A 19,108-nucleotide genomic window follows, 5' to 3' on the forward strand; every position below is an offset into this window, starting at 1 on the left:
AAACACTTCGAGAAATAAACTATTTATAAGCTCACAATGATATGCCCTGTGGACCTCTCTAGGGTACATAGCACATCCATTCAATATCCTCAAACATTTACATTATTCATACAATAAATATACAATAAATAATCTAAACATGGTTAAAATCATAGAATATCAATGTGTTTTTCTGTTTATACTATAGTATATAATATAAATCATTGAATTGTTTTTTCATATGTATCAAGTCGTTGTACTTAAAAAAATAAATAAATAACTCGATTTTGAGGACCCTTTTCACGTGTTCACTTCATGTAGCCCACATCGGTTACATCTCATAAGACCAAAGGGATTGTAGCGGGAAGGATGAACGGGAACCATTCCCGCACCTTGGAACACAATACCAAGGGTGTGGGAATTGCGATGCGGGAACCGAGTGAGCGGAGGCTCCCCTGTCTCCTCTCTCTTCATTTGATTTGTTGGCTTTTTTTTCTTTTTTTTTTCTAATGTCCGTTGGCAATGGTTGTTTTTCAAATATTTATTTTTTCTTTTCCTTAATAACAGCTAGACTTTGAAAAATATGAATATATATATGTTTTTTACCATTTTACACATCTATAAATATCTCGCTACTTTCACCTTCATATTCACATATTCTATCAATTTCTCTCTATTTTCTTAAAAAAAAAATTATCCCAACAATCCAACCGCAAACTTTGATCGAAGGAAAAAAAAAAAAAAACAGTGTTTCTAGTTCAAGTACCCTAATTCCAAACATTTTCACCATCGATTCATCTCAATGGGTTTATCGTCTCAACTTGATGCCCCCATTCAATCCCCTTCACAATTTAAATACCAAAATGTTAGGCAATTCTACCCCGTGCAAGTGTCAAATGTTACTCCAAATATGTTCACCAACTTTGTTGTTTTTTCCTGATCAACTTTCACCAAATCAATCCCAAAGTCAAACCTCACTCCATCAATCTCAAAACTAAAGTCGGACACCACCCTTTCACTTTCAACCAAAATACCAAAGCCTCGATGAGTCGAATGCGAAATTGTACTGGAAACTCAACCCCGCCACGATGTAAAGGAAAACAACTAGTGCAAGAGACTACAAAACAGAGGCCGATAGCATGGACTCCCCAAGAAGAGCTGGTGTTGACAAAAGCTTAGGTCGACATTTCGGAGGATTCATAATGCACAACCGAGAGATCATTTTTGGATTCGCATTCTTGAGAGATTTTGCACGGAGTTGGGTAAAGGAGATAAAGAGTATCGTACAAAACACCAACTTAATTCAAAGTTTCAAGAAATAACGAAAGGCGTTTCAAAAATGAACGGGTTGTACAATAACCTAAAAACCAAAAGAGGAACGGTCAAGGAGATAAAGAAATTCTTCAAGAGGCTTTGCATTTTTTAACAGAAAAGATATTCAAGTCGCATAAGTGTTGGAAATTATTAATTCTTAATCCACGGTGGAAAAATACAAACGAGACAATACTTTAGAAAGACAATAAAAAAGAACAAAAACAGTCTCCAGTGGATACACAATTTCTTCTGATGCTCGTGTCATGCTAGATTTAAATGAGGAAGATGAACTTGAGCTAGAAGAAATTGTTCAACCGATGGATAGAGACAAAGCAAAACAAAAAGGGAAGGGGACTTCTTCCGATGCATCGGATTTCAGCATGGACCCAAACTAAATACGGAAAATGACGGCAACATTTGACCAATACAATTTGAATTTTGCTGAACTTTTGTCATTTGACAAAGAAAAAGAAGCCAAAAAAAGAAACGTGCGAAAAAACAAAAAATGGAGGATATGAAATTTTTGATGGAAAACACCGTTTCAAGGCCGGTCATCAAGCTAGTTTTGAAGAAGAAAGACTATGATCATGAAAAAATACTTCCCGTAGATCATTTCGTTTTTTTTTTTTTTTTTTTTTTTTTTTTGTAAATCTAGGTTGTGTTTTCTTAAATCTTGGTTGTTTCTAGGTTTTTTTTAATCTTAGCTTGTTTTTATGTAACTTTTATTTTAAGTAATGAAGTATTTTTATTTTAATTAACCTTTGTGTTTATTAATCATTTTAAAAAGTTATATTTATTTTTTTATTTATAAATTTTAAAAACCAATTGTTTTTATTTAAAAAAAAGTGAAAAATAGTAAAATGTGACCATTTTCTGCCTTCTGATGATTGAAAAGAGAGTAAGAAAAACCTGACGTGACACTCAAAAAATAAAGATGACTCTTGACCATACCCTATGGTGGTTAGAGCTGACAATGGGTCGATTTAGGTTGGGTTTAAGATCAACCCATTTATTAATTGGGGTTGAAGATTTCAACCCAACTCAACCTTTTTATTTAGATGAGTTGATAATTCCAATCCAACCTAACCTTTCAAATAAATGAGTTGTCACCTGATTGACCTGTTTATGTAGTTTTCAACCCAACTTATTAAATAAATAGGTTAAATTTGGGTTGGCCCGTTTAAAATAAAAATAAATAAACAAATTAACTAAAGATTACACCATTGAAATTAGTTATAGGCTTAAATAAAATTTCAAAGTACAAAAAAAAAAGCACACTCTCAACTCATATATTTAAAAGAAATTATTCAAATAACATTAAAGATATGTAATTTCTAAGTGATTTTGGAGAGTGGTTGGTATTGCCGGTGCCAAGAAAAAAAAAAGATAAGAATTAACATTTAATTTTGTAAAACATAAATAATAATACGAACAATGCAATTTATAAACTAATACTTAGATTAATACATGATAATATTTAAATAATTATTAAATTAAATATACATTAACGTTAAACAGGTTGGTGAGTTGAAAACAGTTTGACAATTTTTATCCAACCCAACCTATTTAATTAAATGGATTAGAAAGATTGATCCATTTAACTTAAATGGGTTGAAAATCTAAACCCAACATACTAATTTTGGGTTGGATTGGTGGGTTGAGATGAGTTGTACCTGTGGTCTAATGCAAACATCACCCTCCACATGACATGACTCACATTTTCAGGTTCAAAATCATGTTTTCCTGGAGCAGCTTTAAGGGGGATGATGGTAACTTTAAACAATAAATAGAAAATTAAGAACCATTAATTAATCAATCAAAACAACTTTTTCATTACTAATAAGTATCAAGTAACAAGGAAGGAAGGAAGGAAAGATTTTATATTTTGCATATGATTCAGTGGTTAATATAATTTGTTTCCAGTAAGTTAATATTATTGTAATATTCACTTTGAGACAGAGTCAAACATGAACATAAATAAATTTCTTTTTGCGGCTAGCAGGAGGGACATGGCCGCATGGGGGTCATATGTAGCCCATGTGATGTGACTTTCTTTTCCATATATAGAAAAAAAAAAAAATAAGTCAATAGTCACGCATTACTTCATTCCCAGGATTTGGCAGACTACAAAATCATCACAATTCCTAATTTAATATATGTATATGTATAAAACAATGCAGATGACAGGCGTCAACTCATTTTATTTTATACGTTATACGTATATAACCAAACTAGTTCTATGAATCAAGCAGATGTTACATTTTTTATATATCTGTAAAGAGCCTCCTTTTGCGCAATATAACATGTGTTTGTTGATGCATATTTGTTTTTAATTTGAATTCCAAAAATATCACAGAATGAGACTAACGCATTCAGTCATTTTGATTTAGATAAGTTAAAGTTGAATCCACTAGAAAATGTTTGAGTCACCAAATATCAAGCTGGGGAAGAGAAAATGTTTGTGACGAAACCTATTAATATTATGAACCGGTAATGTAAGAAAAAAAATACATTGTAATACTTAAATTTAACTAAAAGTACATGTGAAAAAAATATATATATATATATATATAGACTTGGTCAAAGAATTGTCTAAGTGCCAATGACTTAAAATACAAAAAAGTTTGATAACCTAATTCAGATAAATAAGATATAATAAAGAAGCAAAATTCTCTTAGTTTTGTAATGAAAAGAAATGGTTTAAGCAAGGCAAACACGTATCAAGATGAAACAGCAAAATTAATGATGACATGGAAAGAGAAATTCAAATTAATTACCCGGATTTTGTGGACCTTTTTCATGTGTTGGCCTGACTTTGTCCACCTCAGCTTCCAGCCATAATATAATGCAAACATCAACCACATGATTCACATCTTCATATGATAAAATAATTAAATAAGAGAGAAACTTTGCAATTAAAAAATGAAAAGTGTTGATTGACCAAATACGAGCCACAAACTCAGAAATACCACCTCGTACCTTGTGGCATGTCCAGGGCCACGAATTAGACCAGATAACAATGGAGGAAATAAATAAATAAATAATAATACAAAAGTCAAGAATCCACCCCATTTTCTGCAAATCCCATAGCATATATTGTCAGACTAAAAAAAAAAAGATTAGTGTTGGTTCATATTGGTAATCACTAATTAAGTTACATCATTCAAGTTGCTTGTTATGTTCCCTTGCAACTAAAAGGGCAAGATGATAAGTTTAAACAATAAACAGAATATATGCATCTGAAGATGCAAGAAATGAGGCATTAATGAAAATTAAATTCAAAACAACTTTTTCATCATCAGTAACAAGGAAAGAAAGATTTTATGTTTCAACATATTCTTGTTAATGTTATATTCAGCGTGAGATATGGACAGAGTCAAACATGGATGGGTTTTGCTGCGGCTAGCTGGAGGCATGGGGCCCACATCCACCTGTAGCTCATGTGAACACCTAAAAAATAGTGTCTTTTTTCTAGAAATAGAAAAACAAGTCAAAAGTAGTTTCATTCCCAGGATTTGGGAGACTACAGAATCATATACATATGATTTCTTTATTGTTGTTGTCTGTGTATATAAACATGTCTTGCGAAAAATATAGTTTATTGTTGTTGTCTATCTATATAACAACGTAGACAACACGTGTCAACTTGTTATTATTTTAGGTTATGTTTCGCTGGTAAAAAAATGACGTTTGTTAAAAACTAGTTGGGAAATATAGAAGACAAAAAATGGCTTATTAAAGAATGATTTGATATTCTAAGACAGACACGTAATATATTTTATTAAATTAAAGCAAGTAATAAATAACAGCTCTTTGATTATTTAAGTTTGTTTCCTATCAATTTATGTGTTTGTTTAAGGTGCCCTACAAGAGTTATTATGAAGTTAAGATCAAAGTTAAATAACTAATTTTCATAAGACAAAATATATGTAAATAAAATTATGAGGTTTAGTATAATCATCAAAAAGTGAATTAATGGTTTTAATCAGTATATGTGGAAAAAGTCTAGAGAAATTCATAAAGCTCGTTGAAATGCTAATATAAGCAAACTAGTTACATGAATCAAGCATATGTTACTTTTTTATATTTGTAAATAACCTCATTTTATATTATGTAACAAACGATTACAATACGTGTTTCCCTTTCAAAGTAGCCAGGGCACATTAAATAGTGTCCCACTCCCAACCATCCAATATGCCCAAAAACTTCTCATACAATAACTCGGATACAATAAACAAACTAAATTCGCCTCATACTATCATGATATTAAGTCTAAAGAAAAACAGACACATGCCAAGAAAAATGTAGAATTTGAGTTCCCTTTTTCATGATGCAACCAGGTTTTAGTTTTTTTAGTTAAAAACAATATAGGAGTCAGGAGATCCCTTGATTTAAGTGGCATTATATATAAAATGTGTTAAATGACAACAATGCCCTTAATTTCGACTTCTCCAGCGTACATTTCATACTCATCCAATATAACATGTTAACACACACACACACACACACATATATATATATATATATATATATATATATATATATATATATATATATATATATATATATATAGAGAGAGAGAGAGAGAGAGAGAGAGAGAGAGATGTGAAACTATGATTATAAAGTAATAAACAAACAAATATGACTTGGTTTTACCATTGCAAATTCAGATGTTGAGGTGAGTTAGAGTCGCATGTGAGAATGACAATGTCATAAAGTTTCATAATTGTGAATCTTATAAAACACAAGAATTTTATAGTCATACTCATACAATGTTGGTGCCATGTCAGATCTGAGTAGCTCAAAATCTGGATGAGAGTCTCAGAAATCAGAAGATTCATTATTGGTAGCGCACCAGTAATCATGATCTTCTTAATATTGCAGTTGCAAAGGTAAAAAGACAATGTACTTACCCTAACTATTCCATCATCTCATTTTCTTATGCTCATTTGTCTTATTCATCTTCTTCTTTTGTGGAATCTCTTGATGCTGAAGGGTAATCTAGACTTTTAGAATGTCGGTTATATAGAAGTTAGTTATGGTAGTTTAGTTAGTTATAACCAACCACCAAAATGAAAAGTGTGTGTGTGTGTGTGTGTGGAGTATTCCGACACTTTTTCTCATGTGGTCAAAGCCTGTCTCATGCTTAGCTTTGTCTGATAGAGTGGGAGTCCTACAAATTCTTTTTTATTTTATATTGCAATTTACAGAGATAGAGCAATTTGGCAATTTAATTCTTTCTTCAAGTTCAAACTTGATTTCACACCAAAGATCTGGGAGCATTTAAAGTACTTCTTAGGCATGGAGGTCATGCAAAGCAAGAAATGTGTACTTTATTAAAAAGCAGGTACATGAAAATTGAGAGCCAAACCAAACCATGTAACACTCCAATCTCCAATGGTTCCTAATTCACAACTGAAAAATGATAGTGAGTCGTTTGATGATCCTAAAGCATATAGAAGATTGGTTAGGGAGCTAAATTATCTTATAGTAACTCATCACATTATAACAGATCTTATATTACTTATAAATAGCTCCATGATGTGACATATTGTATAGCAATCATCGATATAATAACATTATATGTTTTGGTGATGTGATTAATAGAAGGTTATTGATAGGATTAGAGAATAGAGATGCAGTAAACACACACTAAATCTGCGAAGAAAAATTAACAACACATGGTTCACACAATCAGAGTAATCGTGTTTGCTAATCAATAATAGATAGATTTTATCCGATTTGTGGCACAATATGTTTGTGAAGTAATATGTATATATCGGTTATTGCATGAAATTGGCCTTAAAGTATTAATCCAAACTAGATTATGGTGTAGATCAATTCTCCTTTTCGTGAAAAGATTCAAAAGTATTGTTTCTTTTTAATCCACATGCTTCGATAATCTAGAAATTATCATAGTTTGATTTTATATTAAAACGAACAGCTTATGCATCTGCTTAGTCATCCATGTAAGCTGGCATGGGGGATTGAGTTGTTAAATATTTGATTATTGTTATATGGTTTTATTTGTTACAGATATTTTTGCAGCAAACATCATGTTTAGATATGGAAGGTCATGTGTACCCCATGTGAAGTATTCAAAGGCTATCGCATGGAATCAGATTCTTTCTAAAAATAGGAAGCACAAGTAAAAGTCAGTTCAATCCCAGGATTTGAATTTTGAAAGAATCACACAATCATAGAAATCGGAAACAAAACATATTCATACGTTTCTTTACTTGTTATACACCCAACATTATTTCTGAAATAATTTATTTATTAGTATCATACTATTTGTTGGCCTTGGGAGGAAATATTATTTAATACCATGCCTATTTATATACCCCCCCCCCCCCCCCCCACACACACACACACACCAGGTGTCCAGTGATACCTGACAACATCTGTCCAACAGATTAAGCCGCACTTCAACCAAATAGGGAGGAGAATACAGGGTTTAGCAATAATCAAATTGCAGGATATTGTTATGGATTCATGAAAAGTTCACTTTCATTAATATGTATTTTATCCCTATGCCTAAACATCTAAAAAATCAGACGTAATGATAATCCACAAGTATGACACTTCAAGTTCTTAGGCACAAAAACTCAAAAACAAGAAGCAAAACTAGATTCGTGAATGGAATGTTCCAATTTCCAAAACCTAGGAGAGCCAAAAACATGGTATAATTTTAGTATATATTATGCATCCACCTGTCCCATGTATAAACACTATCTGAAGATGTCTTGCCACTAGAGTCCTGAGGCACATTTAAATCTTTATTCTTTCCACACTGGTTTTAATACATGAACTTATTCTATTTTCCTAAACGAAATATTGGTTTAAATGTTTAATAAATTCTTTATGACACTTTTTTCCCTATTAAACATAGCAAGTGCAACAACACAAATGGCAAAAGTATTATGGAACTCCAAAATATACATCATTACACTATTAAGGGTCCCCCTGTCTTAAAAAGCTGGTCCTTTAAGGTTCCATTATATTGCTTACAAAATAGAAGTAACACTAAAACATATTCCAATTCTTGTACACCTTATTCCTAAAAATTCCCCTATAGCAGAAGTAGTCACATATCCCTTATTAGTATAAGGAACTATAAGCATGAGTTGTAGGCCTGTAGTACCAACTACCAAACAGATTCAACCCCACAACATGTATGTATTTGACAGTTACAATCAAAATTCTGCATAGCATGCAAGGTTTTTTTTTAAAAAAAGGCAACATGCAACATGTTGCTTGTGCATATGAAATTAAGCAAACAAGTTGTTCAATCAAGCGAATGGATTTTTCTATTTATTAAACCATGGGGATTTGACCACTTGAATCGAAAAAAACAACTTGTTTGGGATAAAATTTTGTAAAAAAGAGATAAAAATGGTGCCCTTTCGACTTGTCCAGGGTACATAGCATAACGGCCATTCAACATCCCCAAAAAATTCTCATATTTTATATAAGATGCAAGAAACAAACAAAATTGAGTTGCTTTTGTCATGAAATAACCTAAAGACAAAAGATAAATAGATACTGAGGCTATATACACGTTGTCGAAAATTGAAAGACATTTTTGGGCCACAATTCATGATGACATAGGAAAGTGAAAGTACCTTGATTTTGAGTTCTCTTCTTCTTACACATGCTCAAAAGTCTACATTTTTGTTATCTTGGTAGACACCATGGTCTTTGATGCTTCATGCATGTGATAGAATATTCCTCAAATACTGCTAAAGAGTATATACAAAAGGCTTGTTTAGAATATTGGTAGAAAAGCAGACTCAAGAAACACATGCAAGCAACAGTAGATGTCAGTTGTGCATACGTAAATTAGATGCTCTATGAATAGACTAGATTTTTCTTAATGTAAACAACCTGAAATTTGGTGATCAATGAATTGTAAAATAGTTTGTGACTTGAAGGCAGTAGCATGCAAGGTTTATAATGGATGAACTAAACAGATATATGTAAATGAAAAAGTTATTCATGACTATGGAATGATTCTTTTCATATACCATGGATTTTAGAACCATACTTATAATCCTTCAGCTTCAACACAAACCCTCGCTAGCTGTGGAGTGTGGACCTAGTATTTCCATCATCTTTGTTAGGGTTTTGAGATTTTGGGCGAAATGGAACAGCATTGTTGGTGTATGATGGAATTAGGGCTTTCAGTGTAAAACATAAAAATTAGGATTTAGGGCTAGATTACTGTTTCTTTTATTCTTCTTTATGTGTACATATTTGTTATATATGTGGAGTTTTAGTGCATTTTCCAGGTATTGAGGAATGCTTTTAAAAGAATCGTCTGGTTTAATGCGTATATGATGATGTATTTTAAGGTATAAGAAATTTTACTGATCGGCAATCTTGTGCTTGATTTCTTCATCTATTTGAGAGACGGCAGAGATTTTGGAAAATCGCCCCCCACCACCAACATTTCTTCTCACCCACGGCCACCAGTAAACCAGTAACCTCACCGGCCGAAATTGTGAAGCACTGTTTCTTGGACTCCAATCTGAAAAAGTCATTCCATTCCAATTGTATTAAAATAATAATTTTTTTTCAATAAGCCGGAGATCAAGTCAAATGTACAATAGGCTTACTGATGAGAAAGTTGGTTTTGATATTATGTATTTTAATTTCGCTTTGATAGTTTTGAGTTAATGTGGAAATCAATGAACGAAATTTATCCTTTTCAATTATAGTGCTTAATCTCGTATTTGTCCTAACCAATCAAGTGAAATCGTACTAGGGTTTTGCAAGTGCAATAAAAGTCCCAAGTCCCATACACATATGTTCAAAAGGCACCACAACCACAATAGCAATTCAAAGGCACCCACCCCACCAACCAACCAAACATGTTCACATGATCAGAAAAAACAAAAACCCCTATTTAAACAAAAATAAAAAAAAATAACATCCTAAAACTTTTAATTATCTAACATCACTGCTTTTGCTTTCTCCATACTGCTGCTTCCTTCCCCATCTTTCTCCACACTACCATTCCTCAACCTGTTCTTAACTATCCTTTCACTTGTTGAAACTTGTGATCTCATTTCTTTCTGGGGTAGAATAGGAATAGACTCTTTATCTTCATGTGGAGTAGGCTCCTGACCTTCATCTGGAATGGGCTTTTCATCTTCATTTGCCATGGGCTCTTGAACTTTATCTAGGATGGGTTTTTTATCTTCATTTCTACTTGGGATAGACTCTTTAGCTTCATTTGGTATAAACTCTTGATGTTCATGTTCTCCATTTGAAATAGGCTTTTGATCTTTAGTTGGGATAGATTCGTGATCTTCATGTGATATAGGGTCCTCAACTTCAACCTCAATTGGAATAGGCCCTTGATCTTCATGTATGATAGAGGGTTCTTGTTCTTTAGTTGGGATAGGTTCTTGATCTTCAGGGTCCTCAACCTCAATTGGAATAGGCCCTTGATCTTCACTTATGATAGAGGGGTCTTGTTCTTTAATTTGGATAGGCTCTTGATCTTTATTTGAGGGAGTATCTTGATCTTTATGTGGGATAGGGTCTTCAACTTGAATTGGAATAGGCCCTTTATCTTCTTCATGTGGTATAGGAGGAGGAGAGCCTTCAACCTTAATGGGGATAGGGTCTTCAACACCATGTGAGATAGGCCCTTCATCTTTATTTGTGCTAGCCTCTTTGTCTCTGACTTCTACTCCTTTATTTTGTGATGTCAATTCCATTCCACTTTCCTCTTGATTTTCTAATGTCAATTCCATTCCAGTTTCTTCTTGTTTTGCAACCTCCACATGTTGTTTGTCCAAAAGAAGTGGTACTCCAAGCGGTGGCCATACAGCAAGAGGAATGTCATCACCACACTATCAATGTCAATATCAAAAATCAAACACATTAATTAGCAATCTCATCTAATCATATATCAAAATTCAAAAAAAAAAAAAAGACCATCTTACCCCTATCACATCATCTTCCGTAATATGATCTGATCCAAACAAACCCTTTCTCCCACCTCCTCTCCCCCTTCTTCCACCTCTGCCACCTGTACGTCCTCCACCTCCCCCCTCACTAACAATAATCACCTTCTTCCTTCCAGCCTGTCTAGCCTCCTTTCTTGGTGAATCCCTCTTTTCATTCTTACATGATCTCACATTATGCCCCACCTGTAAACACTTCTTACAAGTCATCCTTCTTCCTTCCCTATCCACTGTCCCTCCACCAGAACTATGCACCACCACACCACCACCAGACACATGTGCCACCATGGCCCCACTTCCACTAGACACATACACTTCCATTGCATCCCTTTTCCTTTTTCTCAACTTCCCTCTTTTTTTAGGCGTGTTTACAGCTGGCTTTTGTGCTAAAGGGGTAACCCCCTTTGTTTCAGGCCACATTTTGATTCCATTCAATGGCTTCACATGATGACTGTACGCCTCATTCCACATCTTCATCCGGAACCAATCTGAAACATAAGTTTCCGGAAGCTTGTTGATGTAGAATATAGCAGCAATCGCATGAGGACAAGGTAAACCTGACAATTGCCATGTCCTGCAACTACATGTTTTCCCAATTTCATCCACCATGAAAATATCAGCTCCATGTTTTACCTCAAACAAAGATCCACCACATGGTATCACACGCCAAAACCTTCACAAAAACAAAAATATAACATCAAATAAATTGCATATGAATATTTGGGAGTAGTAACGTTTTATTACCTTTCTAACTCTTTTGTGTGTTCAAGTTTCTTTCGAATGGTGGGACAAATATCATCATCCCAGTTTTCAGCTTCAACTCTCATTTTTGACATTCTATCCATTACTATGACTCTGATGGATTCAAGTAGGGTGACAATGGGTTTTCTCCTTAAATCAAAGATTAGTGAGTTAAAACACTCACTAATCCCGTTTTCAACAGCATCACACCCTACATTAGTTTGAAAGAAGACCCTTGACCATGTAGAGGGGTCTTTATCCATTAAGTATTGATATGCATCAGGATTTTCCACTCTGATCTCTTCCATTACCTTATCAAATTGTTGAGGATATGAAGCTTTGCAAGCCTCCCAAAAAAGACGCCGAAACTGCCCTCCAGTAAACTTTTCGGTAAAATCATCATAAATATGTCTGGCACATTGTCTGTGTTCTGCTTGTGGCAACACATCATTCACTGCTTCAATTACTCCCTATGTTGTAACAAAAGGCATTGTTAATATTTGTTATAGTAAGTGTTGAAGAATAATGAAAAAAAAAGTATGAAGCAATACCATGTGTTCGTTAGATATAAGAGTGACACCTGTCCCATCATCAAGATTGAGGTCTTTTTTAATCAATTTAAGAAACCAACTCCAATTCTCTTTATTTTCAACATTAACTACAGCCCATGCTACTGGATATATCTGGTTATTTGCATCCCTACCTACAGCAGATAACAATACACCTTTATAAACACTTTTTAAACAGCATTCACCCAATCCCAACACTCTTCTACACCCATGCTTCCACCCTTCTTTCAAACCTTGAAAACACACATAGAAACCTTGAAAATAAGTCTTCCCATCATCAGGGTTGACTTTTACATTCATCTTGACTGTGCTACCAGGGTTACTTCTCTTAATCTCTTCAGCATACTCCCATAATTTACCATAATGTAGTTTTCCACCTTGCTCATATTCACTTAATGCATATGCTCTTGCTTTATGACATAATCTTATACTCACTTGACACTTGTATTTTTTCAACACAGCAGCTTGTAAATCAACTAGCTTGATTTCAGGATCTTGTGTTATTTTGGATGCAAATTTGTTTGCAATCCATTTGTAATTCACAAGGGAAGCTGATTTGAAGTGTCTTGCACATTTATGCTCATCTACAAGTGACTTTACCTGAAAAGATTTCTCATTTCCCATCCATGTAGCCCATAGTCTCCAAGGGCATTTTGTTTCATCATCATGTGCTCTTTTGGAACATCTTGCAAGAAGTCTCATGTGATCATTTCTTTCAAACCAAATCTGATAACCATTGGCAACTGCATAATTGGTGATACATTCTTTCAGTTGTTGGGGACTTTCATATCTCTCACCAAGTATAGGTTTCATCAGTTTCCAATATATCCTAGGATTATGTCTAGGATACTTTACTCCATCATTCTTGATGTTATTATGTGTCTGTTTTTGTAAAGACATTGAAAGCTCATTCAAAAAGCTTTCATGTTCGATTACCATAGTATCTTCTTTCGACAGTTCATCAACATCAGCATCAAAAAGACTATTTCGCCCTGAACCAAATATGATTGGTTCGATGGTACGTGCTCTTTTCTTCTTTCTAAGTTCACTGAGTTCTACTTCATCTGCTGACAAATGATCTATGGAAGCAGTGTCTTCACTCTCATCATCCTCATCATCATCATCATCATCATCATCGACATCATCATCATCATCATCATCACTCATACTGTCTGTTTCATTTTCACTCTCATCCACCTTGTGGTTTACTACATCTTCAACCCCCTCAAGGTACTCTGTCAAATCTTCATCGAAATGCTCAAGGTATAATGCTATTCTACGCTTACTTCTATGTCCATAATCAACAAAAATTTTGAAATCCGAATCACTTTTTATAAGCCTTAATCCATTATGCAATTCCTTGCCAGGAATAACATAATATATACCTGAGCAGTCTGCATCTGTTTCCTTCTTCAAGAAATCAGAAAACTCAGAGTATTCCATGCTTGTGAAATCAAGATTGTCAAGTGCTTTGATTTCACCTCCTTCATAAGCAAATGGACTCGTCACAAACATGCCATTGAAGTTTATCTCAATTGAAGATTTTCTTGCTTTTGAAGATGTCATACTGTTAGAAAAAAACAAAAATAAAGAACCCCAAGTAAGTAACATTCAAATAAACAATAAAAACAAGGAGAGTAGAAGACCATTAACAAAACCCTGTAAAAAAAACTATGTGTTCACACTTTCATACAGATTCCAACTACATAACCCACAATTTCAAACTATGCAAGAATATGTACCTGATTTTGACTTCAACGATCCCTCAATAATTTTTCTGCAATCGCTTGTTTTTAGTCACTGAAATTGCTCGCCTTCTTCTTTTCCTAAAATGTATTTCTTCCCCCTGTAATAAATGAGAAACCTTTTTTAATTAAACCCTTATTATTTATTAAATATGATCGATACATTTAGACATTTGCCACATTATCATTTATTGGCCACCACTTACGCATTGAACTTGCCTAACTCTTCCTTGTTACAAATTGCATATATTGCTAAAAAATGCAACTTGGTTGCTATTGTTGGTAGAAAAGTTAAGTAACATGACTTGTTTGGTAGAAAAGGGTAAATGTTTGCTATGTGATATTGTGATGTGAAGGGCCTTGATTCAAAGGCCCCATGGCTCAAAGTTCAAAGGCCCCATGGCTCAAAGTGTTCAAAAGATATCAACTTTATGTTATTGTAATTGTAAGCAGTAATAAACAGACCTCACAAAAACAGTGAAGGGCCTTGATAATTTTATTTAATCTTACCAGATATAATGTCAGCCAATTTGTAATGTGGAAGAGCATCCCTGAAGAAGAAGGCTTCCATTAACTTCCGATCAATTTCCTCCTGCATTTTTGGTCAAAACCAAATAATTTCAACAATTAAAGAGGTGCAACAGGGCATTGACAATATCTGACATTATAATCCGAAGGTTTTCTGCCTACGATCTAGGTTTCATGTAGTTTGATTAATAATGGCATCCTATTTTGCCAATTTTAAAGATTTAAACTACAAAGTGGCCCAATGTTATTTCAGAAGATGCATTCTAGTGGGTATTAGTTTTACACTAAGACAAGAAATAGAAAATTAAAGAACTTTCAATCAAGAAATGTAGTTCCACAAGACCTCATGACCAGCAAACCGGGTATGATTATCAGAGAATCCAGCATAGTTGTCAACATGTTCATCTACTTGCGTTTGTGTAATTCGTTCTTCGAGAGCAAAATTGTATTAGGGTTCCGGCTTCGTCTGTTCTTCAATTTGTTTTTTTGCTGAAGCAAGCTGCAATTCCACCAAAATCGATGATAATTTAAGTAGACATATTTTATAGAGAAACGAGAGAAAACCCTAGCAAAACAGAGACTTGAACGATTTTATATGGCTTCCGATACTGAGTTATTAACACCGCCCTGCTCTACAACACCCCTATGGTAGTACCCTATATATGTATAAAAAATACATTTTATTATTATTTTAAAATTAGTTGGGTAGTTTAATTAATTTTTTTTTTCCTGATAGGTAGATTTTTATAGATATCGAGGATATTTTTATCATTTTTCTCCTCGTTCAAACATATATGGTTACATTAATTTTTGTTAACCTGGTTTAATATGATTATTTTTTTGAAAAAAAATGTCTCTTTTAACGGGAATGTCCATATCAAATTACGTATACTACGACTAATCATATGTACAAGCACAAGGCCATGCCCCAAACCTTGAAGTCACTTACATCGATGGCCAAGGAGCTAAAGACACCAACGGGATATGATCATTTTATCATGTTACTTATAATATGATTATTTTTTTCGAAAATAATGGTTTCTCCTAACGAGTGTGTCCAGGTCAGCTTACATACTCTACGATCATATGTGTGAGTAAGATGGTATGACCCAAGCCCTGAAGTCACTGCAAACGAACATCAATAGCCAAGGAGCAAAGGACAACAAATATATATGATCGTTTTATCATATTACTTTTAATATGATTATTTTTTCAGAAAGAATGGTCTCTCTTAACGAGGTTGTCAAGGGCAGCTTACGTACACTACGACTAATCATATGTGCGAGCAGATGCTATGACCCAAGCCCTAAAATCACTGCAAACACGAACATTGATGGCCAAGGAGCAAAGAAGAACAAATGGATATGATCATTTTATCATATTACTTTTAATATGATTATTTTTTCGGAAATAATGATCTCTCCTATCGAGGATGTCTACGTCAGCTTACGTACACTATGAATAAGTCTTTTGTTTCAGCAGAAGGTTATGGCCCAAGCCTTAAAGTCACTACAAACGAACCTTGATAGACAAGGAGTAAAGGACAACAACTCGATATAATCATTTTATCTCTCTCTCTCTCTCTCTCTCTCTATATATATATATATATATATATATATATATATATATATATATATATATATATATATATATATATAAAAAGGATCGGGTGAGGACTCATTTTAAAGTGGGTACTCGTGAAGACATCTTAAAAAAATTGAAAAAAAGATCTTAAAAAAATACCAATCATAAAATGAAGTATAGATCTATGTTTGGGAGAAAAAAATTGCATCATTAAAATTGATCCACGATTCCATTTTAATTTTTTATCAATTTTAACGATGCAATTTTTTTCTCCTGAACATAGTTCTATGCTCGATTTTATGATTTGTATTTTTTTTAGATTTTTTTTCAACTTTTTTAAGGTATTCTCACGGGTCCTCACTTTAAAATGAGTCTTCACAGGAACCGGACCTTATATATATATATATATATATATATATATATATATATATATATATATATATATATATATATATATATATATATATATATATATATATATATATATATATATATATATCCCTATTCTAATAAAAAAATAGTTTTAATCTCCTTTTGACATGTGTCATCATATTAAGCCTCATAGTTAATGTATATTTTATTTTTCTTATGCCATGTGTCATCCTATTACACCTCCTAATTAATGTATGCCACTTGTCAACTTACTAATTCTTAATTTCAAATTTTAAAATTTAAATTTCTCACTCTAATTACATTAAATTAATAACACTAGAATAAAAATTAAAATAAAATTAATATAAATTATAAGATGATAGAATTTCATATATTTATTTAAATTAACGATTAAATTTTATATAACTAAAAAAATATCAGTTAAGTAATAATTTATTTAAAATAATTGATTAATTATTTTGAGATCTCACTATTAAAGTTTAATTAATTTTATAACCGTGGTTTCCACAGGTTTTAAACTAGTATATATATATATATATATATATATATATATATATATATATATATATATATATATATATATATATATATATATATATAGGTTCAAATGTTTTTCACATCTATTGTGTACTACAATGCACCAATGGGAATTTAGTATTAATTATATGTATATTAAATGCTATCCATACTTACAACTCATTTTTATGGAAACCAATTAAATTCGTCATTAATGTCAACAATAATATTCTTTCAGAATGAATTCATATCTAGAAGAATGAGAGTGTATTCCAGCAAAATGAGAATGTATTCTACTAGAATACACTCTTGTTCTTCATATTCCATGCAACTTTATTATATTTTAAGTGAGTGGGTCCTGAAACAAAATACGAACTCATATATAAAAACCTAAATGTGAATTCATTATGAAAAATGTTATTGCTAACATTAATGACGGATTTAATTAATTTCCATAAAAAGAAAATTATAATTATGGATATCATTTAATATACATATAATTATGGAAAACATTTTATATATATATATATATATATATATATATATATATATATATATATATATTTAATTAAATAATTATTTAATTACTAAAATCCTATTGGTGCATTTTAGCACACAATAAATGTAAGAAACAAAATAACCTAGCCCTATATATATATATATATATATATATAGGGTTAGGTTATTTTGTCTCTTACATTTATTGTGTGCTAAAATGCACCAATAGGATTTTAGTATTAATTATATGTATATTAAATGCTATCCATTCTTATAACTCATTTTTTCTGGAAACCAATTTAATTCGTCATTAATGTCAACAATAATACACTCTCATTCTGCTAGAATACACTCTCTTTCTTCTAGATATTAATTCATTCTGAAATAATATTATTGTTGACATTAATGACGAATTTAATTGGTTTCCAGAAAAATGAGTTATAAGAATGGATAGCATTTAATATACATATAATTAATACTAAAATCCTATTGGTGCACTCTAGCACACAATAGATGTGAGAAACATTTGAACTTACCTCTCTCTCTCTCTCTCTCTCTATATATATATATATATATATATATATATATATATATATATATATATATATAATTCTTCTAAAATCAAAGGATTCTCCTATATATCTATTGTCTTAAAGTTGAGAAAACATAGTATGTTTAGCAAAGATAGTTAAAACTTGAAAGTAATAGGTTTTCTTTGTACTCGCAAAAGTAATTAGGCTATACGGTGTGGTTGCGGCCTGGGACAGCGGTTCGTGCCACCTGGACCGCGCACATTGCCCCCAGACCGCGGTCTTGCGCGGTTTTGGCCGCACTGCGGCTGTAGAGCACCGTGGTATTTGATTGGATGTTGCTTTATTCCATGTTTGACCGTTGGACGGTCAAGATTCGTGTATTTTTTTTAACCTTTACTCCATGTATATATATATATATATATATATATATATATATGTTACCATTTTAAACATTTACACCACCTTTACACAAATATTTACACAATCTTTTCATCCAATTTTTCTTTTGAAAAATGTCTTCTTCCAAAAGGTCTGGCAAAGAAAAAACACCAGTCAGAAACACCAACACCCCAATATCTTCATTTGATCAACCGAATTTCTCACATCTGTATTACCACTACGGCAGTATGCTTCCGTATTTTCCACAACGACCAGCGCAACCACTACCACAACCCGACACAGATTTTAATCCATTTGATTTTTTGTCTCAACCCGAGTTTGTTCAGCAAACA

At 32.6% G+C, this 19,108-nt stretch overlaps 1 protein-coding gene across 1 annotated transcript; it reads right to left on the reverse strand.

Annotated features, from left to right (window-relative positions):
* Nucleotides 1–10,071: 10,071 nt before the first annotated feature.
* LOC111912463 (uncharacterized) lies at nt 10,072–15,481 on the reverse strand. The gene is made up of 7 exons (XM_023908197.3): nt 15,197–15,481; nt 14,836–14,917; nt 14,323–14,426; nt 12,563–14,147; nt 12,015–12,481; nt 11,250–11,943; nt 10,072–11,156 (listed from the first exon to the last, which is right to left on the reverse strand). Exons 4-7 carry the CDS (start codon nt 14,144–14,146, stop codon nt 10,239–10,241), a joined length of 3,663 nt encoding a protein of 1,220 aa, XP_023763965.1. The 5' UTR covers nt 14,147; nt 14,323–14,426; nt 14,836–14,917; nt 15,197–15,481; the 3' UTR covers nt 10,072–10,238.
* Between the last annotated feature and the right edge of the window lie 3,627 nt (nt 15,482–19,108).

This window comes from Lactuca sativa, chromosome 5 (genome assembly GCF_002870075.4).
Source record: "Lactuca sativa cultivar Salinas chromosome 5, Lsat_Salinas_v11, whole genome shotgun sequence".
Lineage (NCBI taxonomy): Eukaryota > Viridiplantae > Streptophyta > Magnoliopsida > Asterales > Asteraceae > Lactuca > Lactuca sativa.